General features: G+C 34.4%; 3 protein-coding genes across 5 annotated transcripts; all 3 read right to left on the bottom strand.

Moving 5' to 3' along the window:
• Positions 1–2526: 2526 nt before the first annotated feature.
• LOC103852125 (peroxidase 66) lies at positions 2527–4002 on the bottom strand. Its single transcript, XM_009129023.3, has 3 exons — positions 3697–4002; positions 3411–3599; positions 2527–3321 (listed from the first exon to the last, which is right to left on the bottom strand). The coding sequence occupies exons 1-3, from the start codon at positions 3907–3909 to the stop codon at positions 2755–2757; spliced, it is 969 nt and encodes a 322-aa protein (XP_009127271.1). The 5' UTR covers positions 3910–4002; the 3' UTR covers positions 2527–2754.
• Positions 4003–12779: 8777 nt separating this feature from the next.
• Positions 12780–16422, bottom strand: LOC103852124 (transcription factor TCP19). Of its 3 annotated transcripts, none has more exons than XM_033284768.1 (2): positions 13971–16422; positions 12780–13867 (listed from the first exon to the last, which is right to left on the bottom strand). In XM_033284768.1, the coding sequence occupies exon 2, from the start codon at positions 13842–13844 to the stop codon at positions 12999–13001; it is 846 nt and encodes a 281-aa protein (XP_033140659.1). In that variant the 5' UTR covers positions 13845–13867; positions 13971–16422; the 3' UTR covers positions 12780–12998. The 3 variants fall into 3 exon arrangements, with proteins under 3 accessions (XP_033140659.1, XP_009127268.1, XP_009127270.1); XM_009129020.3 differs by having other exon boundaries at positions 14020–16422; XM_009129022.3 differs by having other exon boundaries at positions 14050–16422.
• A 246-nt stretch (positions 16423–16668) lies between these two features.
• LOC103852123 (molybdenum cofactor sulfurase) lies at positions 16669–25095 on the bottom strand. The gene has a single exon (XM_033284767.1). The coding sequence runs from the start codon at positions 18510–18512 to the stop codon at positions 16806–16808; it is 1707 nt and encodes a 568-aa protein (XP_033140658.1). The 5' UTR covers positions 18513–25095; the 3' UTR covers positions 16669–16805.
• Between the last annotated feature and the right edge of the window lie 113 nt (positions 25096–25208).

Below are 25208 nucleotides of genomic sequence, written 5' to 3'. Positions count from 1 at the left end.
GTAGGTATCTCCAAAAGTGAAAACAAACAAAAGGAGGGCCCTCTTTGTCTTAATGGTTCCGTACAAATTCATGTTCTATGGTTCAAACCCACCAAACTCATGTTCTATGAACGTATGATCAGCTGGGCAAAACCTGTTAAACCCGAGGGAGAACTGAGACAGAACAGTAGTTGTATGTCAAGCAGGCCAGTTTTCAGGTGGGGAGGATGGCGGACCTAGGATTATATTTTAGAGGTGTCACTAATTGGGTTTGGCCCAGTTTGAAATTAGTATAAAGACAAAATTTTAAAAAGAGGTGCCAAAATGAAGGGTCGAACTCAGGTTGCACAATTAAAGGTGGGTCAAATAGGGAAGAAACAGACCAACTGAGCTACGGGATTTTCCATGATACTTATCAAACTTGCTAAAATATATTTTTAACCTGTGTCAGCTGAACCCCCTTTGTTCAAGGTGGGTCCGCCTCTGCGCTTAAGGGAACATCTAACAACAAAGTAGGTTATCAAAACGACAAAAAAACAGATAAAAAGATGGTGGGGAACAAGGGAGTTAATGTACTTAATTGAGTTTCTATCTTTCTAAATTCAAACAGACAAAAATCACTAAGATATTGATAGACCCACAACAATGCTGGACCGCATGGATGGACTACGTTTCGACATCTGGTTAGTCATTACTCACAAACTAGGACACACAACACAGTTCCATTCTCCTTGTTTATCCACTTTGTAAAGGTTACCTTCTTTTTTCTTCTGTGGCATTATTGAGTAGAAAGAGAGAGAGAGTACTTAACTGATGACACTAGATATCAGGGAGCAGATATGATCTCGAACAGATCTTTGTTTCTTGATTTCCCTAGAAAAAGACATGACTTTATCACTAATACCGCCAAAGTAATGTCTCACTGTTTAGGATAGTAGAATGCGACCAGGCGTTTGTGCACATCTACACGATTAGAGAAAAAAAGAAGGAAAGATCTTTTTACTTACCAAAAATCTATGTAGATATATACGTGGGAAAAAAAACTAGGCAAGATTTCGTGTATAATTATACCAAAATCCATCATCCTATGAGCAAAGCACCATTCTGTTGATTTATTTATTTTCTTCCTGATTCAGAATTAAATATCCAAGATAATAGATATTGATGTGTGTGTAGTAGTAGTAGTAGAAGTCTTACTTGTAAAGCAAATGGACTGGTCTTTGAAAGACCATTGGGATATAGTCTCTATCATGGAAACTAGTCAGCTAAAGGAGCCTACAAGTACATAGACCAAAAAGCAAGTGCAGCTTCTCTGCTTTCTTATCTACCTGTGTCCCTGTGACTGAATATTCACTTGGTCTCCTCTAAAGCAAAAGACGCACCAATGAAGAGGAGTAGGCAAAGATATAATAATTGAGTTGAAGCATCCAATAACAAGCTGCATAAGAGACGATTGTTCCCATCACAAAGTACACGACCGTGCGTATAGTATCAAGTGAGGAATGAAGATGGTAGCACATGATTACATAGACCAAGAAAATATAACCTATTATTTATGTTGAATGACGTTTCAAGTTATTATATGTTACACAGATAAGCATTTCATTGCTCTGGAATTTTCTAATAAACATGGCAGATAAAGCTGAAATAAGAACCTAACTTGCCTTTCAAAAGAGACCATGTGACACAGAATAGTTCTTCTTATTCAATGAAGGATTTGGATCTTATGAAACAGAGATTATATATGAATCAAATGGTAAAAAAAGAGAGGAAGATTTTGATGTTTCGAATACTTAAATTTAAGCGATCAAATTTAAGTTTGAGAACCACCGAAAATACTATCAACTTTCATCGTTCTGGTCGATATATTAATCATAAAGTGAAAAAGAACTCTCAACATATCGGTTTCTCCTGGCCCGATATATAAAATTTGATCTGTCCACAAATAAGTCTTTTATCTTTCCACCAATATTATATTGAAATAGACAATGGCATGTCCATTTACTGTCATTATTAAACAGCATTATATATGGTTATTATCTCTGCTCAGTATGTGGTTTTAATATTGTTAACAAGTGTTTAAGTTCCGGCCAATATAAATTATAATTAACACATCCGTTCACCCGGTATCCATCTAGCACTCTTGTAATTGCCGATTTCTCTTGTCTGAAGGTTCTTTTGAATGTGTTACAAAAAAAAAGGTTCTTTTGAATAACTCATCATCAAATTCGTGATATCTTATAAATTACATTGATTTCAGAATAGACAACGTGGCCGGAGATCAGTCTTGAACCCAATCTCTTCACCAGCTATAATGTTCCTCACAAAATACTGTCAAGCTGATTTCATTGTCGTCCCTAAATTTAGTTTTTGAAATAATTTTAACACCAAAGTTGTCAATCGATTTCCTAGCTAAGCGGATTCTTGAAGATGGAAAGCGAACGCATTACACACTATTGATATATCTAAGCAGGAACAGCCAGAAATCAAAATCCAAAACCAATTTAAGAAAGATTTACTGATTCTGCTTCAGCTGATCCTTTAGTAGGTGGAAAACTGTCTTTTATGGTTCAAGAAACAGTAACATGTAAGTTCAAGAAACAAACTTACATTGTAAGCAAACGCTGCAACTCATAGGGAACTATAAAATATGGTTTAAAATCGGTCTTACATTTGCCGAGTTCACATTATTATTATATCAAATATAAATGAAAACAAATTTAAAGATAAGAAATCTCTCATTAGCAACTTGTTCTTGATCTGTAGGGTTTTGCTTTAATTGACAAAGCGAGAGTTAACTCTCACTTGTCCTGTCTCCTTGACTCCAAAGTTTCCAAGTTTCACCATGGAAGTTGCAAACTCCCTGAAGAAGGCCTTTTGGTCTCGAGCAAACGTCTCAACGATCCACTTGGTACGGTAATCGCCTAGAAGCGCCTGATCAGACCCAAACACTCCTTTCCCCGACAAAATCTGTTTGTAGTAATCATTATCGAAAACCGAGGATGTAGAGTCCAAGACTGTCCCTGCGTTCTTGCCTCGGTTGTTAGATCTAGGGCATTTCTTTTTCAGGCTTTGCGCAAATGCATAGTTCATCGAAGGATCAACGTCATGGAACTTGCTGAAGTTTTGAAGACGGGCCTCGAAGGAAGAACAATGAGAGAATCCTATTGTGTGACCGCCTGAGAGTGTAACCATGTCTTTCACCGACAACCCTCTTGCTGCAAAGCTTTGGATCAGTTGAGAAACATTGAACGTGGGCGCTGGGAGATTGATAGTCTCGTTGGCTCGTGATATCGTCCCGTCTTTTCGCCCTTTTAGTACGTTCCAATAAGGACCACCGGACTAAGACATGAAAAATATTGCGAGTCAGGGTTCGAACCGAACCGTATATATCTAGACCATAAAGGGACCGGTCTATTAAGAAGACTCACCAGGGTGACAACATCTCTGGCTGCGATGGCTATTACATCGGCACAAGAGACAGTACGAGGACAAACCTTTTCGAGCTTTCTCTTAGCATCTTCGATGACGTAAAATGACCGAACCGAGATGTTTGGAGGGCCATCCTTCTCAGCTTGTGTTGACATGGTCGAATCTAGTAGAATCGACGCGTCACATCCCTACAACAACCCAAAGCAAAATAATTTACAAACGATCTTCATCAACTCCATATCAAGTTGGATCGAATATCAACGACCAAAGAAAGAAGATGCATACCCTAATGAAGCAGTCATGGAAGAACATTCTGAGGAGACGAGCAGGTACTTTTGGATCGTATAAAGTAGCGTTCTTAACAGTTTCAAGTATGATTTTTTCTGCAACGGGGCATGATCGATCATAGTAATGAGCATCAAGAGCAGCTTCTGATGGCTTAACTATCGCAAAAACCGCGAAGATCATCGCGAAAACGAGTCTCTTCGAGAATGCCATTTTAAGTTTTTTTTTTTTGTATTTAAGCCTCTAATACGTATGTCTGTTCCTAAGAGTTGTCTGAAGATTTGATGGAAAAGAAGATGCGGGACTATTTGGCTTATATAAGGAGACATATCTGCAAATATTGGGAGGCTGACTTTCTAGAAAATGTATGTGTATGAATATGCTTTAAAGTTACTCTAACTATTTGGAACAAACATGCATATCTTACGGTGTTCATATTTTATCTCAAACAAATTGTACTTCGAGTCTAAGCTTGTACTTTGGTTATAATATATGTGCAGTCGAGCTGGATAATATATTGTGTATATTTATTTGATATCTCTACTATGATTTTTTTTAGATTTTCTATAAACCAATGGATGTTTTTAGTATTCAACATGTGCTCTCGTGAAAAAGAATATATATATATATATATAAAATATTAAGCTACATATGTAATTTGTTAACAAATATAAATATTTAAAATTTAAGTATTCAGGGTATTTGTCATCAATTTAACTAATGCAAAATGCATATCTAACACATACACAAATTAATTTACAGTAAAAATGTACATAATATATCTAACGTTAATATTTATTTTTAAGATGAACTGAACTAATTTAATGCGAAATACAATTGAGACAACACAAATATAGTTAAAACAATTAGCTACAACAAATTAACGATTGTCTAACTTATACTTAACAAATTATTAGATTTGACCCGTGCATCCGCATATGTATTTTTATTACTTTGAAGGATCACATTAAGTTTGATCATGGTTTTTATTTATGTTTGTATTGGGCTAATATACTATTTTAGATAATCAAACAAAATGATATGCATTGTTTTAAAAACTGGACCGATCGGTTGGTCCAACTGTAACTCCTTCATTAAGCCGAGTTGGGTTTGTTTCTAAAACCGGATTTGTGTGACCCGAAAAAACTGCTAAAAGCTGTTAGAACTGGTAACATAAAAAAACTCGGTTTACAAATTTAGTTATGTTTGAACGATTGTTTCTTTAGTGCATACATCAGAAATAGTTTCCTCTTTTTCAATGAGCCTTTATTTAGTTAGATTTGTATTTTTTTTATGAGAAAATTTAGTTGAATTTGTTAATAAATTGGATACAGTGATAGATAAAATAAATAAAAAAAGTTATGTGTCAACGAAAATAAAAGTGTTAGAAAATTTTTTACATGAAAATGTAAGATGAAAATGGAGAAGAACGTGAACATGGATGGAGCTTATTGGAAGAAAAAAATTATTCATTATTATTTAATTTTGAATATTATAATACTATACTTTGTAGAAAAAAATAAAAATAGATCTATAATTGTATATATACATATTCAAGTGATATTACCATATATATTATAAAATATTATCGTTAAAAGCTATCCAAACTGGTTGACCCAAATTATAGTTCATCTGGTTAAGCTTTTAAAACATTGAGGATATGTTATAAATATCTTTTGTTTTTTTTTTTTGACGTCAAACGGTCATTCTATTACTCAAACTTGAGGTGGTCTGGGTAACCAGACCGGAATAGAACAACCAATAAAAAATAACTTCCTACGAAAAGTTCTTGCAGTCTTAGCTAAAAAATCTAAGGATTGATTGCGCACTCGTGGCACATAGATGATCTCGAATTCCGGGAAACAAATCTGCAGGGTCTCTATTTTTTTCAGTTCTGTCGCGAAGCTTGGCCACTCCTGAGGTTCCTTTATCATGGCGATTAGTTCTTTGCAGTCTGTTCCAAATCTCTGGCACGGTGAGTGTTGAAGCATATTCTCCATCGCCCATCGCAGTGCTTCTACCTCCGAGTGTAGTGCTGATTCACAACGAGTGAAATTTCGTGTTCCCATAAGTTGCACGTTTTCCGCACTGTCAGTCCAGATCCATCCACATCCACTAAATCTGTCAGAAGCTGTCCACGATCCATCTAGCATGCAAATATTACCCAAACTTATGGCTTGGTTCACCTCATTATCGTTGGCCTGTCCTACTGGTGCAATCATCTCATTTGCATTAAACCATGCTTGGCATTCACTCTCTGCATGTCGAACAAGCTCCAAAGGATCTCTATCTATACCTCTGAAAAGTTTATCATTGCGAGCCTTCCAAATATACCATATTATCCAAGGATAAGGATCCCTATCTTGGTCCGGCTGAATGATGGCATTCTTCCTCCAGAATAAATAATCCATGTTTGTGTAGACGCTCGCCAGTGGAAATATCCCTGGACTTGTAGGGATTGCTGATAAGGACCATACTTGGAGAGTTGGTGGGCATTCAAATATTGCATGAGTTACGGATTCATCTGTTTCTCCACACCTCGGGTAATAATTATCACACCTCATATTCCGCCTGACTAGGTTCCTCGTCACTGCCACCTGTCCCGTTATCAATTGCCAAATAAGATGGCACATCTTTCTTGGCGCTTTCAGCTTCCAAGCAAAGGCTTGAAGCTTTGTGATACTTGGTTCCAGCACTATTTTTTCCCCTTCTGACTTCAATAGATTTTGAGCAACCCAGTATCCAGATTTAACCGTATACTGTCCATTTCTCGTGTAACTCCAGCAGAATGTATCACGGCGATGGCTAGAGCTTATGGCCATACTACGGATGAGTGGTATGTCTCCAGGCTGAACATAATCCTCTAGTAATCCTACATCCCATTCCTTCGTTTCCTGGTTAATCAGATCACTAACTCTCATATTCGGGTGCATCACTGGCGCTACAGGTGCAGCTGGTCTAGCAGGTGTAGTTGGGATCCACGGATCCTCCCATACCTTGACCTCATAACCAGAATGAATCTTCTGTCTAATCCCCAGACTCAAAAGTTTCCTTGCAGCGTAAATGCTTGTCCACACATATGATGGGCTGCTTGCCGAGATTGCCCTTATCGGCGAGGTCATCCTATAATATCTGCCCTTCATCACTCGGGCAACCAGAGAATCAGGGTATTGGACCAATCTCCATAATTGCTTTGCCAAAAGTGCTAGATTAAACTCATGAATTAAGCGGAATCCGATCCCGCCCTCTTCTTTAGGTAAACAAACCTTTTCCCATTTCGCCCAGTGTATACCTCTCTTTGGTGGGTTCGAGCTCCACCAGAATTGTGAAATGGCACTAGCAAGATTCTCACAAATCTCCAATGGGAGCAGAAATGTCGACATAACGTATGTTGGCAGCGCGAGCAAAATGGATTTGATCATAACCTCTCTTCCTCCTTTTGAGAGCCATCTCCCAGTCCAACCATTTACTCTATGCATCAGGTTATCTTTTAGAAATGCAAAGAGTTTGCATTTAGAGCCACTAATATCCTCTGGGATTCCCAAATATTTCCCCATCCCACCATCATTATGTATTCCAAGTACATCTTTGATCTCTTGCCTAGTAGCTGCATTAATCCTCTTACCAAAGAGTAAGGAAGATTTGTCAAAGTTAATACATTGACCAGATGCTTTGCCATATTTCCTGACTACTTTCATTACTTCTTCACATTCACGGGGCTCCGTCTTACAGAAGAAAAGGCTATCATCAGCAAAGAGAAGGTGAGATACCGAAGGACATGCGCGTGTGACACGCATCCCTGTTATCTTCCCTTGATTCTCTGCATGATTAAGAAGGCAAACGAGCGCTTCTGTGCATAGAATAAAAATGAAAGGAGACAAAGGATCTCCTTGACGCAGGCCTCTACCTGGAACAATATTTCCCCTTGGCTGCCCATTCATAAGAACTTTGTACTTTACCGACGTAATGCATCTCATAATCCAGGTGATCCATGTTTCAGTGAATCCCATCTTTCTCATCACAGCTTCAATAAATGACCACTCCATCCTATCGTATGCTTTACTCATATCTGTCTTGATGGCCATCCTTTTATTACGTCCGCTCGGCTTATAAATATGTTATAAATATCTTTTGTTATTTAGTAGAATTATTAAAGTAATATATTTTCTTTTGTATTTACTTATAAAGCATACTATTAAGATGATTGTAAAAGTTAATATATCTATTTAAAAAAGTAAACGTGTTTAGCAAAAAGATATGCTATGTTTTTTTTATTTTATATGAAATTTGTTAATGTATAAGTTTTTTAAATGGAATATATACATATTAAATTTGATTTTTATTAATCAATCTAATATTTAATGTATTTTATTAAAGTAAAAAGTAATATGTGTATATCATCTAGAGTTTGATTTTTAAAAAAAAAATTATATTAAACATTATAGGAAAATTATTGTTAGAATATTCCTATAAAATTGATTAATGAATAAATGCTTATTTAATTTAATATAAAATAACAAAATTATTTTACTGATAATTAAATTGAAATTAGCCAATAATGAACTACCAAGTAATGCAAATATGATCTTGCACCAAAGATCTCTGAGTATCTTACGTAATCTAAACAGTTCTAAAATTGTTTTAATATCATATCAAATAAATGTGGTTCAAAATTGCATAAACACCAATGCTTGATTAACTTAATATATAAGAAGTAAAATTTTTAGTAATTTATGTTACGTTTAATCTAAATTTTTTGATGATCACCTTACATTAGTGCTTGATCAATTTATTGTCAAAGAAAAAAGAATGAAAAAACAATTCAAATACCTAAAATTTCCTCTACGTGCAAATGTGGAGAGTTAATTATTTTCTCAAGATTAGGTTTATATTTTAGATCGTAAAAACACTCTTAATAAATATTAATTTCTGTTGAAGTATCAATGTCATAAATTGTAATTCTATTTTAATAAATATGTAATGTTAAAAGGAATATATATTGTATAATCAAATTATAAGGAATATTATAGTTAAGAAATGAGTAGGTCCAAATTTAAATCTTTTTTAAGTAGATACAAAATAGGGATCTGTTTTAATAGATTAGATAAATCGGCACTGTCAATGATATAAATTTTCTATGTATTTGGTTAAAATATATGTGAAGTATATATAACGTTCATAGATAACTAACACACATCTGAAAAAGGTAAACTCTCCACTAAGTTTTTACTTTCTTTCTATGTTACAGTAAAAGGTAAACAATATTTTAATGCCATAATACTCCAGTCACTGTACTTAAAAGAAATTAACATGTATAAATATATAAAACAAGAAGGTTAAATTGCGTGGTATTTTGAAAGAAAAATTAAGATATTGTTTTTAGCAGAAAAAGTAAGATATTGTACTATTGTATACGCTTACGAGAGTAAATAAAATTAATCTTTCTGAATCAGCTATAAACATAATCCATATTTTTTTTGAGAAAGAAACGTTTTCTTATTATGTTCTTAGTTTATTATTTTAGGATAAACAATCTATGAAGCAAAATTTCTGACTTAAACATTTTTTCATATTTAAGTTATGTTTTTATCTTACTTCCATAGCTTTTAATAAAACAAGATTTTTCCATTTTTAAAGGACTTCTAAATCCTAAAAAGGGAACGACTACAAAACGATTTCAATCAATAAAACACTATCGTTTTTTATTCTTTTTTTATTGCGTTGCTTCATGTTTTTTAATATCACGAAAATATTACTGATTGGTGGTGACATTCAATATATTAACTAAGATTGACAAAACTTCAAAAAGGAAAAAAAAAAACACTAATTCACTATTATTATTTGTGTGCAAAGAGCTCATTCACTATTATTTAAGAAAAAAATATTAAAATAGACTGACCATTTTGTGAACAGATTAATGGAACGTAGAAGCAGAATTATAAATTGACGACTAACTTGGATTATACAACATGTAATTTTTTTTTGTAACTTGAACCCAAATTGCCATTGTAAACTCTTAATCCGGATCGTGCCAACCACAGGATGAGGTGGTTGTTTAAATACGTATAAGGTGTATGTGTAAGTAAAGTAAGACTTAAAATGTATAAAGAAGTGAATTAAAAGAGAAGATGGTCAAAAAAAGGTAGCTACTGTTGAGTTATGCCTATCAGTGTTTGGTCTCAATGTCTTGGCTTAGCGGTACGGTTGGTGAAGGATTTGTTGTACTATTCTTTAGTTTCTTTCTGCACCTTTTGGTTTGCTTCGTAATTACTTGTACTGCACTGCAAGAAGTGCACCTAAAGAAAAAGAAAATGTCATCTGTATTATTTGAAAAAAAATGAAATTCGGAAATTCGTTTATTTTTGGTCAACAACGTGAAAAAGTACATATATATCATATTTTAATTAGATCTAGTTACTGGAGCTTGTGCCATTCTAAAGATCATTTCGCCTTTTGGTAGCTACATGCCTGTAGAATATGGGCAACCAAGCTGTTATGTTCGAAATCGATTCATAAGAGACTCGCTGACCAATGACTTGAAAGCTTCGTTACATCGACAGAACATACTATCTTTGGTATCTACCAAGATACACTTCCTTATCCATTTCAGTCCTCGTGAATTTTTTTGTTTTTTGGTCAATTCAGTCCTCGTGAATTTTTATTTTTTTTGGTCAATTCAGTACTAGAGAATATAATAATATAATAGCTAGGCCCTACTTCACCATACTTATTCGCTCTTCTTGGTTTGTAGAAATGTGTTACTGTACCAACATGGCTAATCTCCATAAAACTGGTATTTTAAACATAAAAAAAAAATTGACCAAAAAAAACATAAAAATATAAAATTAATTTATAAAATCAATTTTTTCTTTTTATAAAATATATGGTGCATTTTGTTTCTACTATCCTACAATTAATGTGTTTGAACCACTTTTATTATTCTACAAGAGAAGAGAAGATGGCGTATTTCAATCTCTTTCACGTTGAAGATTAGGAAAATATTTCTGATAGAAATAGTTGACAATTAAATCCAACTTTTTCCATAATTTTTATTTTATATAGTGTGAGTTGGTTGGTTAATTGATCACATTTTATTTATGAAATGGGTTGGATTAATATTAGTCGTGGATACATAAACTTTTCACGTCGTGTTTTTTCCTACATGAACAATATAAGAGCACCCGCAATGGTGTTACTCTAAGGGGAGTCCTTAGAAAAAGTGTATTTTGATTTTTTAAGTATTATTATTTATTTTTTCTTTTTGAGATAAAAAAAAATAAATATCAACCAATCGCGGATTGCCACATGTCGTCGGGACCTGCAAATAGTGCAAGGATTCACTAAAAAAAAGTCCTTATTTAAGAATTTTAAGGATTGAATCCTTAGCTTTTGGTGGGGTCTACCGATTATTTAATTATTTTTTCTCTAAGGACTCCCCCTTAAGGATTCCCATTGCGGGTGCTCTAACCGTGCATATTTCATCATGAACTACAAATAAATTCAAATCAACCGTTAACTTTCTTATGTGATATCCAACGTGATGATAATGTGGCACCTTCATTGAAACGACGTTGTTTAGTTAAAGAAAAAAAAATTGCTTCTTGCAGACTTCGAGCTCGAGAGAGAAACTAAATTTACTAAGGGCTATGACCAATAGACAAAAGTAATTACTTGTAATTGTTAGAAAACCTTATATTATATAGTCGCAGCTCAATCATATAACTGGTTGTCTACGAGTCGTAATAGCAGTCGGTTCTCTTGTCTCTTTGACCTGAGCCATACTCAAAGCTTCCCATTACTCTCCAGCTCTCTCTATTTCCCTCATTCTCCCATGCTTCTTGTAATTCGGGCACCATAATTTCCCTCATTCTCCCATGCTTCTTGTAACTCGGACACCATAAAACAAGAAACAGCAAAAGGCCCAACAATGTCAATCCATCCAACATTGAACCAACTATAACACAAGTACTGGAAGTGGACTTAGAACTCTTGTTCTTATTCTCACTCGCCATAAACAAAGTATTGATTTTCATCAAAAAGAAAGAGTAAATATTGTTGTTTATGTGATTTCACTATGAGTCTATGACTATATATATAATATAAAGTTTGCTGTTCAAAAAATAATAATTATAATAATAATAATATAAAGTTTATAAATCTACAAGAAATTACTTTGGTCAAGTCGTCATAGTCTTTAGTGTTAGATTGTCTAGGCGCAGGATCAAGGTCCCTTGGAAACAAAAATAAATGAACTTAAGTTTATTTATTTTGCATTTAAAAATAAATATTTCTATACTGACTCAAGTGAAAAAAATTGGGGTCTGCACCTGTTTGCATTTAAAAATAAATATTAAACGGAATCTTAGTGTAACTTTTATACCAAAATCTCTCTAATCCAATTCTAAAAACCACATTTTAAAACAAAACACATCATTTTAATGTAGAGCTACAATACGGTACCAAATTTATTGCGATATTCACAATACTAACCACTATTCACTTATTTTTATCAATAAAATATTAGTTGAATAAATATCAATGGCAAAATAAAAATATATATATGAAATAGAAATTAAATATATAGAGTTAATATATTATATATATTGAAATCGTTTATGTTATTATTTTAATATTATTATATGTAAAAATAGTAAATATTTATTAAAAACAAATTTTTAGTGTGATATATTTTGTGCAATATAACTATATAATAAATTTTATTCATTATATATATATTTAGTAATAATAAATTCGCTAATTTAATAATATAAAAATCAAAACAACAGTTTTAATGTGAAATTTGGTATTGTGATTAGATATGAAAAAAAAAATAGTATGAAAACTACACTAAAATGGTAAGGTTTCAGATCAAAATTGTGTCGTGGGTTGGAGATTTCTTGATAGTAGGAGTTTAACGGTTTTATGTCGATTTTGGAATGCATCATTTCATTTGTAGCCTCTAGGGGTAAGTGTATAGAATAGTTTTGTGACTGGGCCTCGTATACAGCTAATGAGACTTGTAGCCTACTGGCTTTAACTTATGGATCTAACGTGTCATGACGAGAAGCCCAAGACGAATAATGAACCAAATTCGTGCACGTTCCTTGAAGCACGTGCCTCTCTCCCGTGAGTATATCATACTATCAATCTGTCATCCCACTCAATAGAATCTTAGTAACTTAAATACCCAATAAATACCTAATTAAAGTCGTTCGACCAACTCCATTACACGCCATTTGGTCAACCAGGAAGAATCAAACTGCCCTAAGAACAAGACAAACAAGTAATAACTTTCCTAAGTCTCAAGACGGAGATGTGTTGTCCCCTGAGCCACCCAAAAACTGAAGCTCCTTTTTATCATAAGTCTCCAACGAAAAATCCCTCAGCGTTTGAGTCGTGCCTTCATCGCCACCACCGCCGCTTGTTCCCATCTGTGGCTCAGCGTCCGAAGTGTTTGAGACATAACTAGGGACTGGTCTAGTACCACCACCGTTCAGAAACGATGGAGCAGCAACGGTGGGTATGGCCCACATATGACCCATTTGATTCGGCCCACCAGTAACGAACCCAGTTTGCCAAAACGGCACGAAACTCTGCGCATTAACGTTCATTAGGTTAACGCCGTAACTCGACGCCGTTATCGGAGCTAGACCAGAAGTAACTGAGCTGTCTTGGCGGTTGATGTCCACGAACTCACTCGTGCAGTTTCTCCTCCTCCGTTTCCCGGAGCCACCGTCGCTCTCAAACTGCGGCGTAGAGTCGGTCGGGATCTTTAGAGCACCGTTGACCGATACAGCAATCGCCGGTATGGTTCCGGTTCCGGTTGCTTCGATAATCGCCGGTTCAGACCGTTCTAGTAACCACCGAATGGTTTCTCCGTCGGATTTGTGACCGAGCTCGCGGGTCAACTGAAAGATTCGAGCAGCGCAACCGGCGGGCATTCGGATCCTCCGACCACGTCCCTCTACTTTCGTGTGACGGTCCTTTGACGGTGGTCTCTTCGGAGCCGTGACTGGCTGCAAAAACCCGACTTCCTGTTGCTTGTTTGGGTCGTCGTCTTCTTGTTTCAGGAGCATGCCCCGGTTGGTTTCCGGATCCGGGTCGGACAGATGGGCCATGGCCTCTTTGCCTTCAAGATTCGATTCCATTTTCCCAAAAAAAAACCAAAACCCTAGAAAATGTGAATGTGAACAAATTCAATAAAAAGATAACAAATTTAAAATCAGCCAAGGAGATTAATAGAACAAAGATTGAAGTCAACTTATTTATTTTACTTGTAAATTAATGAACAGTGAAAAGGTGAATAGAAGAAAAAGAGCAAACCCTAGAAAGGTAGAAAAGTCACCACCGCACCTTATCCTCTTTCACGAACCCTACAAAGATGGAAGGAGGGCCCCTCAAGATCCTCGTTTCATTTATATAAGATCATATCTCACATTATTCACATGGATAGAGGCTGCCGAGATAATATGGGCCTGGTTTAGTTATTGGGCCTAATCCCCGATGACATCTCTTTTTAACTGATCAGATATTTTTTGTCGGCCCTATGATCAAAACTAGGCTACATGGCATTTACAGCATTTCATGGCTCTTGTCTTAGTATATTTCCAATGAAAATTTCAATTCTTTTCCTGCAAAATGAAGTAACTTCCTAATAGAGTTAAATTAACTACAACTCTACTCCATTTGAAATAAAAATGGTGTAATACACACAAAAAAAATTACTTTATTTATAAAATAAATCTAGTTACTATTATGGAACAAACAAATGGAGTGAAGTTGCATATCACTTCTTATTCCAAATTCTATTTTGAAATAAATTATAGAGTAGATGTTATAAGAACAGCGGCTTTAAAGATTCATCATCTTATGTTTATTAATGATGTCATGGTATTCTTTAACGAACGATGTCATGGTATTTTACACATAATTATTGAGTGTCTTGATGACTTTGCTAGATGGTCTGGTCTGGCAGAGAATAGGAATAGAACAAAACTCTTTACCTTAGGGTTGAACCAATGTGAATCATGGCCATTAATTTTAAGCTTTCGGCTAATTAGTGGCAACCCTAAGTAGTGAATCTAAAGGACAAGGTTAGCTGCGTGGGGATGCAAATATCGTTAGCATCAGCGCAAAGACGAGGAGGATCAGAGATTGTGCTTCTGTCATGTTTCTTATGTTTCTTTTATTTCAAACAAAAGCATAGCATTCTTGTGGTTGGAAATCTTTTCATTGTTCTTATTTCTTTTGATCCCCTAGTTAGGATCATGAGATTGTACAAACTTTTTTTGTTGTTATAAAGTTAACATTTCAGCAAAAAAAAATATCGCTGTCTTGCTGCCTTTGTTCTTAGGATTCAGAAACAAGAGGCCACTTTTTTCTTAGGTGTGACTACAGCTCAGATATATGGAAAATGGTGTCTTCATTAGTCTACAATAGAGCGGTGTGAAATTGTTCATCACTTGGTCCAATATGCTAGTGTGGATAAGAGAATCTCATGAACAAACATCATATCTCTCACCACTTTTACTGCAACAGAGAGAAAGAGACAGTTCTCTACTTCGCAAGCTGGTCAGCCAGGCGGTCATTTTCCACATCTCGAAGCAGCGCAGCAATATCATTCACAAGAACACTGTAACGATCCGACCGTCCACGGTTAATGGGCCTCGCACATCCGTTTTCTCGGTTTGTAGGCTTCACTCTATGCGACGGGTGATGCGCTAACTTTTTGGAGGCTCGTTATTTTTGTTTACTGACTCTGCAATAACCAGATGACCTTTCTCTGTGCTTTGGCCTCATGCGCGATAGGTCACTCATCCTTCTATTACTATAATTCAAGCTCAAGCACGCTAAACTTTAGAATTCTAAATGGATGTGTACAAGAAAAGATAAATGTACTTTGGTGACATAGATAGTTAAATCAATGCTCTTAAGTCTTTCCACATATACCAGAAATCGAGATGTTACCATTCACCCCATTCACAGAGCACAACATCCTCGTTGGGCACCACAACATATCTTAAGACGCTTCTCGGGTCAGAACCGAGATGGATAATCTAATACCACTTGTAATACCCCGATCGCCTTGGCTAATGGACCTCCCACTCCGCCTCATTTCGTGCGACAAGTGGTACAGAAATATATATTACTAAACATGTTTTTTTTACTGAAGGCATTATTACTAAAAATGTTGAGGATAATGAAGTTATGATAAACATCGTAAATTGAAATTTTAGTTAGATTTCTGTTTGTTTTATCTAAATGTTATAATTGCTCTTGAATATTAAAACCTGTAAATGGATATGATTTTTAATCACAAGATGCAATGGGTCAACTGAAACAGTTATTCACAAAAAATAGTTGTGTATAATATTTTTAAAACACCTCATCATTTTACTCGTTTAGGATTACACATTGTGTTCCAAAAAAAAAAAGATATTGTGTTCCGTTTCAAAGTTTTGCGTCTCAAGACAAAATGTGTCTGAAACATCCTCATATTCTATAACCTATATGCCCCGTCCACTACTTGTTGTACCCTCTAGCTTGAAACGTTACCACTTACCAAGATGTTTCCAAGCTTTCCCCATGATGTTCCATTCCCGAGACATCTCTAGTATGATAGATGGCTACTACCATTATGTATGCATATTTTCCTTTTACTGTCTCACATGTATATTTTATGATTCTCTTTCGGTGAGAAACCGTAAGTCCAACAAATATTTCTCGATTCGATCGTTTAAATTTACAAAGTGAGATCCAAAAATTTCCTAGGCTCTGTGTCTCCTGCTCCATCAGAGATTTGAGGAATCGATTTTAGGTTCGTTTTTTCTTTCTTCTGCACTTCTTCTTCTTCTTGCGTTTTTGAACTTTTTAACCTAAATAGCTGGACCTTTTTCTTATCTCTCTTTGTTTAGTTTTTCCTGGTGAATTGATGAATGCTTTTGCTTATATTAGTACTTTTTATGTATGATCTAAGTTTATTAATTATTATTGGTAATGAAACAACAAACATAGCAAAGTTCATGGTTAAAAGTTACACAACTTATAACCAAACTGGTTTAACCGAATCTGAACTTTGACTACAAGTACAAGAACTCTTATTACAAAGACTACACTACTTCACGGCTCTTATGCTCAAAAACATGAACTCCACATCTCACACTCTCCGCCTCCACAAACCCTGATTCCAAAAACCGAGCAACGAAAATCCAAAGCTTATAAACATCTTCAAAATTCGCGAGAAACCCTAACGCGGCAGTGAGAACAGAGATCCCCTGTTCGTTCTTCCTCTTCTCAAGAACTCTATCTTTCACCCCTTCATACTCCTCTTCGAACAAGATTTTCTTCAGGAACCCTTGTCCGAGAGAGATATTACTGCAATCAGCTAGCTTCTGCACGATAAAAGGCTCGATTCTCTCTCCCTTTTGGTCAAATAGGTTGAACGCAACCGCTGGTCCTCTATTAAAATTAACTTTTGGACCGTAGATTTTAACTAGACGGTTAGTTGTAGAATGTTTAAGTTTGTAGAGAGCACTTACCAACCAATTGATCAAACATCTTGATCTGTTCCCCGTTGCTACCAACCCAAGTGAGTCCACATGATCTAGACCTCTAAATTCGATTCCAGAGCTACAGCTATCTACTTCTTCAGATTCTGTTCGCGTCCGGCTGATCTCCAAAGCGTGTAATGAAATCGGATCGTCAGTAGGTACGAGGTTAACCATACCCGAACCAGTGGAAGATTCAAGAATCGGAATAGTCGATTTCTTGACGAACAAGCAACCGAATCCTGAAGGGTTTTCTCCAAACACTTTGTAGAACGAACACACCATGAAGTCAGGATTATATATCGAAAGACCGAAACTGTCCATATCCTTTGGTCCCAAACCGCAAGCATCGATCATCACATGCCACCCGTTTTCTTGCGCCACACTCATCCATAGATAGGGATACCTCGATCCAGTAACCCTAGAATGAAGTGGAAATACGAAAACACCCTTCTTCTTCTTTTTCTTAGTGCTTCCGCTTTTGCCAGCAGTGACCATCTTCCTCAGCTTAGACGAGCAGATTCTCAATCCTGGCCATGAGAACTCCGCTGCAGCTACCTTGGCTCCACGTTTCTCTGAGACCCTGTTGATCTCGTCTACGGCCTCGCTTTCGTAGTCGTAAACCGTCAACAGCTTCCGTTTTGAGAACGGGTAAGACTCGGCGACGAGCCTGAACGCAGAAGTTCTATTGGCGGTGAAGACCATCGAGTAGTCTTCTTCGGAGATCTTGAGAAAGCTCATGATTCTTCTCTTCATAGAGTACTCGAACTCTGTTTCTTGACCTCCATCGTGGAGAAGCTTCTCTTTTAAGTTACCGATCTTGGGAGAAACACTGAAGAAGGGACTTTCAGACAAGGAAGAGGAGATCTGGTAAGTGGAAGGGTCGTAGTTGAGTAACTGTGAGTAAGAGTATAAACCGATTCCTATGTAATCAAGACACGTGTAATGTGTCAGACCCAAGTGGAAATAGTGGTCGGATCTGATACGGTCGATACCGTAAGTGTCGGTGTAGTTAGGGTAAGCTTGGATGAAGTGGGAGAAGGATTCTTGAAGGGAAGGAAGTGAGTTCGGGTCGGTGAAATGGGTCTCCGGGAAAATAGTGGAGGCGGTGGTCTGGGCAAAATTACGGCGGAGAGTGGCGGAAGTGACGGTGGGAGTTGGACCTTGTGGTGGATCGGAGGAGGTGACGTCTCCGGGGATTGATGACGACGAGAAGAAGCCGTGAAGGCAGTTTAGTGGTGGTGAATCACCGGAAAATGGTCGGTGCATTTTCGTTTTGGTTTGGTGTAAAAAGATTTGATTTGTTTTGTAATTGTTAAGTCATGAGCCTAGCTTGTGTTAAATATAGCTAAAGTCTAAAGTGGTAAAGTAGCGCACCTAAGACAAAAGCTTGTTTCTTTTGTCTTTCACCATTTCATTAAGGAAAATCACGGATATATATATATATATTATTATATATTTATAATTAATAATAGATTTTGATCCGTGCTTGCCAAGCGCGAATATTTTTTGTTGACCGTTTGATAAAATTTGAATAAGTTTGTTACTTTTTATTAGGAATAAATGATTTTAAAATTTCTCTATTATAATGTTTGAATTGTAAATAGTATTTTCATATACAATCCAAACATATAGTCAAACCGATAGATTCAATAATCTGTATATAGTTCTGTTTTGAATTTAATAAAACAAAATATGATAAAAATACGGTAAAAGCCAAAACCCGTTAATAACCCGCTATCAATTTTCTGGTTTTCAGGTACTTCTGATCTTTGTCAAAACTTAAATATATGAACCGACCTATCCATGCTACATATTCAAATATTACATGTATTTTACATGTATTTGAATTATGATTTCAAACTAATCCGAACATGAAAGAACCCATCTAAACCTGAATAAAAAAAATCAAATATCTATTTAGGTCCAAATGTGTAGAATCCAAATAACCAAAATAGAAAGGAACCGATCCGAATACTTGAGTACCCAAACCTATTTTCTCATTATATTTTGTGTGTATTTTATAAGTTTTACATTTGTTAAATTGATATGGTTTAATATTTATTTGATAATTTTTTTTTAACTAATTCAATAAAACATATTTGTAAGATTTCTCATAGTTTTTAAACTTTATTAATATTTTTTTTATTATAATACATTCTATAAAAATTAATTTAACATAATTTAAATATAATTTTATTTTAACATATGATTTGTGATTTATCAAATTTAATTTTATAAATATTTGAAACAATATAAGATGTCATGATACAATATTTAGTGATATTATTAGTACATGTATAAATATGAAAAATTATTTTAGCTTTAATATGATTGTGATCTTAGTGATATTAATATCCAACACATATCACAATGATTGTGATCCCACGAAATTAGGAGTGTTCGTTAACTTTTTATGGTAAGACAATTAATATCTCGCGAACATCACAATTTTTCGTAGGTTGTTAGAGTTATTAATGATGTATAATTAGAGTAATTAATTATAGGACCAAAAAAAAGTAAGTGTAACCAAAGGGTCCAAACAACTTTCATAGGTAGATTTTTTTAGACTTCTTCTCTTTTAATAGTATTGATATTTTAAATTTAAACTATAAATAATGTATTGGAGTATGGCAAAACTTATATTGAAACTTTCAAGCTAAAACTTGAAAACATATATAATAATTAGATAATAGTGCTAATGTACTCATGTGCTAATAAACCGCTACAAATGTGCTTTTCTGATCTATTATGCCATATCTGGCATTATTTAGAAATATGTAGTATATTAAGTTTAAAGTTTGGGGAAGACCTAAATCATTAAAGCATTAAATTCTTGCAGATAATTTGGTGTCAAGTAAGATTATTGGAGTGGTTAAATAATATGGTGTGATGAATGTTTCTACAACGCATTAGATTGACGTTGTGTATGCTTATATCTATGACTATGATAAAAATTTCTTACTTTTGAAAATGCGCAAAGAACATTTAGAAAATGTATAATGTGATGCAAATGTTCATGTAAGGTGGTAAAATGTTAGAAAAATATTATTGAACCACGTTTTTTTATTGTGCTCTCAATGACTAAGCTTTTTGTAGAGCTGTGGTTGAATTTTACTTGTGTAGGTGTTGCATACTTATATGAAATAGCTATAGTGTAACTACTTATTGAAATATGGTACGATGGATGTTTTTTCTGTTTATATTGAAAAAGTGTAAAGACTAAAAAGGAAAATTAGCCGGGAATAATGATTACTATCAAGAAAAGACTCTGCATTTCACTTTGTATTGTTTCCCCCAGTTTTCTTTTAAGAACGCGTAAGATTTAATGGTCAAGAAAGTGTTTTCTTTTCGCCTTTTGCTTCCTTATATTTACAATGCTTACATGCTAAGCTACACAATATAAAAAGAAAAAATAAAACAAACTATTTCTGTTGGTCGCACCCCTCATACTTTCATTATTTTTTATGGTCGTAACGGTTATAATGATGGTGGTGGTTATGGAGAAGGTGATGTTGATTAGGAAAGGGTGAGGATGACTACGAAGGAAGAGGTACTTATACGAAGGAAGGGATGGTAAATACAAAATATAGCAAAATTTGTGGATTTGGTTAGTAATTACTAATTACTGACACTAGTAAAAAACAGGTTATAGACAAAAAAAATCGTGGGTATGAACCAAATTTTGTGGCTATACGAAGATTTAGGCACGAAATACCACGAAAAATATGGCTAGCAAATTTGGACCGCGTCAAAGTCGTAGTAAAACAACTACGATTTTGCCACAAACATTCAGTGGCGAAAATCTCATGTTTTGTTATGATAATTTTCGTGGCAACTTTGTTACAAAATAAAGTGTAACTAATATATATTTATTTCAAAAAAAAATTACAATAAACTCTTAATTAAATAAAATTTTAAAATAAATAAATTCAATTTATAAATTAGATTTGGCTTTAAGAAAATCAAAACCATAAAAAAATCTGAACCTAATGTCTCTGCCGCTTCCTCACAGAGCTTCTTCTTCCAACTTCGAACCTGTGACATGAAGGCCTCAGACAGTCACACCAGAGTTTCTTTTTCGTCTAAGTCGTCAACCTCCTCTTTGCATCTCTCGAAATCGTCATCGTCTTCCTTCGGCAACCCAATTAATGACCACCACTTTAAATAATCTGACGTATCAAATCGTAATGCATCCGACAACAAACTTGTTAACGAACAGCTTTTGTTAATACTTTACAAGAAAACATCAACGACCTGCCTTACTGGCTTACTGTTATCAAACTGACATACCTCAATTCTGTCATACAATAGCTATCAGAATTAAGACTCCAAGCAGGAGAACGATGGTGACAATGCCTGTTAACTAGGATGTTGCATCTGATTGTCTCATAGTGACACTGACATTTCTTGCGTTTATTGAATGTGAATAATGTTGACAGTAATGGCTCTTGAGAGATTAAGTTAAGAACTTACGTGCATGACTGTTATCAAAGTGACGTCTCTCGAGTCTGTCATAGAAGAGTTATCAGACTTAAGACTCCAAGCAAGAGAACGATGGTGACAATGCCTGTTAATAATGATGTGGCAGCTGATTGTCTCAAAGTGATCTTTTCTTGCGTTTATTGAATGTGAATAGTATTGCCTACAAACAAAACACAATCATCAAACCAAATTAAACACCACACCATCGAGACAGAGCAAGATAATTCACAGTGAAGGTTCAATGATTATATAACACAATTTTATATAATCTGCTCAAATCTTTGACTCTGCTTTATGTTTAACATTCACATTACGTAACTTGAGTTTGTTATGCAAGACCATATTTCAGTGTTTAGCATCCACATTGACGTAACTACATTCAATGTTTAATAATCACATTGACGTAACTTGAGCAAAATAATTCACAGCGAGATTGTTATGTCATCTTACACATTCATCTTCAGTGTGAATATTAAATATGATAGGAGATTTAATTCCATAGTCAATGTTCTTTAGTTTTCTTGATAGCTAGCCCAATTTTGGAGATGTCGTATCTTGAGATTGTCATTAAAGATCCAAATATAATTTTCAGCCATGCAAACATAACACGTTCATGATAACCTTATTGCAACGAACTGTTTTATTGTTATATATATCATATTAGGTACTACATCATACGTGTACTATCTTTCAATCTTTCATCGTCCAATTGATATATGATGCCTTAATGTTCTTATTATTTGCTAACAAAGTTGAATAATCATGTTGTTTGTTTGATACGTATGTAAGCAGACACTTATATTTCAAGTTTCTATATGGTTGTTAATTTTTATATGTAACCAGTGGCGGAGCTATGGAGAGGAGGGCAGCTGCCCCAGATAAAACAAAATATTTATCCAAATCGTTAAGTAACTAATCAAAGTTTCACTAGATCAGCTTGTTTTGCCTCCGTTGAAATTTTCTTCCTGCCCCCACCAAATCTTCGCTCAAGCCTCACATCTCACCATTTCAGTTTTTTTTTAATCTCATATTTATCAGTTGTAATAAATTATTGATAGTTTCCTATTTTGCATGTACACTAATATCCATGACAAAATATTCAATGCATTTTTGTATTCTATTTAAAGAGGTTTGTTCAGTAACTTTCGATGTTCAATAACTCTGTTATATGTTTTTCATTGGTTAACTATTTTGATGAGATAATTAGGTTTTTATTATTTTCTCATGAGCCATGATTAGGTTACTTTCTTTACAAATACCATATACATTTTTTATTAAAAATATTTAAGTTATAGGTTAAATCATATAAATAATAAAAATATGTATTTAAAAATACCAGCTGTTTATCACTTTATTTAATAATAAATATTTATTTATTTATATAAATAATTTATTTAATATTAAATCTTATTTGAAAAAAAATTATGCCCCTGATAAAAAAAGTTTCTGGTTCCGCCACTGTATGTAACCAATGCAAACCCTTGTCATTGACGAATTCAATATGAAAATCCAAGTAATATATTTGTTTGGACCGACACCATAATTGGAAAGAACTTATTATTACTTGGACAAGAGGTGAATAATTAAGTATTTCCACATACAAAGCATAACATATATGGTTTTTTGGGTTGTATACATTCTTTGTTAATAAGTATATTAATTAAATAAAACATATCAATATCGTTGAAGCAACCTTAGTCCAGTGGTTTGACTAAGGGTTTATTTATGCTTATCAATATATATATTTTTGTAATGTTTATATATGGTAATTATATTTATTTCTTTTTGTTACGTTTTTTTTTTGGCTTGGAGAAGTGGCTAAACAATCAATATTCATGAATATTCATGGACGTCAATGTGTATCGTACTAAAAGGGTCAGCATGGTGATGCGTGAACTCGTTGTTCCTTTGCAGGCCACACCAGAACTATATTGTGACAACCTCTCCAGGGTTCATCTCATTGCTAATCCAGATTATCTCAAGTGTTTCAAACACTTTGAACTTGACTACTATTATGTTTGCGAAAGACTATCTTTGGGTGCTTTGGTTATGAAGATGATTCGTGATAAATCCATCTGTCTACGAGCTAGGGTTATTCTCGTTTGTATTAATAAAATACTTAATGTAATCCAAAATATTAAGCTTGAAACGTCAATAAATACATTTCATCTTCTTCGTTTTAAGGTCTGGTTTTCTTTCATTATTGAGAAGAAGAGTTTGAGTGGTAAATCTTGATAGTTGATCCTTTTAGCATATTTACATAACAAGTTTGTTTTTTTTTCTTTGGTAAAACATAACAAGTAAGTTTTTCTGAAATATATAACAAGTAAGGTTGGTTATGAGACTTAGAACTTATCCAACTAACGATTAACAAAATTTACGTAATATACATTCTAAACATATGTAAATTATCTCCAGAATTTCCTTTTAACGATTCATTCGTATACAGACTTTATACTTATCTCTAATACTAAACCGTGCACTAACTACAAGCGATAGAACGCTTTCCACTTAATTTAAGTAGAAGCTTGAGATTTTGAATTAAGATGTGCTCAAAAGTCTTGTTATTGGATTGTTGCTCTCATCGTTCAAAGAAAGGGAACTCTCAAGGCATAATTGGTAATTTGGTAATGCATCAGCAAGAGGAGTTGAAATGTCATTCTTTTTAAGCCTGGAATAATTATAAGGGTCCAATTGCTGCGCAACTAGATTTCAATTATAACCGTTTTGGCTGATTAGTACATTACAACAACACCAAAATACGGAAAGAGTTGAGAGGAGACGAAAGGTTTTGTATCTACTATTAAAAATAAAAAGAGTAGTTTAAGCCACAAATCATATAAGGATTCTCAACTAAAGTTGAACAAAAATAAAATATCAAACTGAGAAGAAATCAAAAGGAAAAAAGGAAGAAAAGACGTAAAGAACAAGAAGAAAAAATGGCACTTCATGCTGCAAAAGTTTCACATGTTCAAAGAACTAGCTAGTTACTGACGTCGGATTATAAATTATCTTCTCAACTCAGATAGAGAGTATCTTAATTATTTTTTCAAAAAAAATCGTAATTATTTTTTGTGAAAAATGAAATATATCTTCTTCTTTTTTTATCATTTTAGTATATGTGAATTTTCATTAAGTTTGGTGCCTGCTTTTATCGGCTAAAGAGGCACCCATTAGACCATCTCCAACCCATACCTATTTTTTCCTCTATAATTCCCATAAAAATAGAGTAACTCTATTATAGAGTAAGTTTTGCTCCAATGGTTTACTCTATAATAGAGTTACTCTATTATAGAGGGGAAAATAGAAGGATTTCATTTTTTCGCTCTAAATATAGAGTGAAAAAGTGAAATCCCTCTATTTTCTCCTCTATAATAGAGTAACTCTATTATAGAGTAAATCATTGGAGCAAAACTTACTCTATAATAGAATTACTCTATTTTTGTGGGAATTATAGAAGAAAAAATAAGTATAGGTTGG

This window comes from Brassica rapa, chromosome A02 (genome assembly GCF_000309985.2).
Source record: "Brassica rapa cultivar Chiifu-401-42 chromosome A02, CAAS_Brap_v3.01, whole genome shotgun sequence".
Classification (NCBI taxonomy): Eukaryota; Viridiplantae; Streptophyta; class Magnoliopsida; order Brassicales; family Brassicaceae; genus Brassica; species Brassica rapa.
Note: the sequence above shows the minus strand (reverse complement) of the source record. Positions and strands in the feature narration are given on the sequence as shown.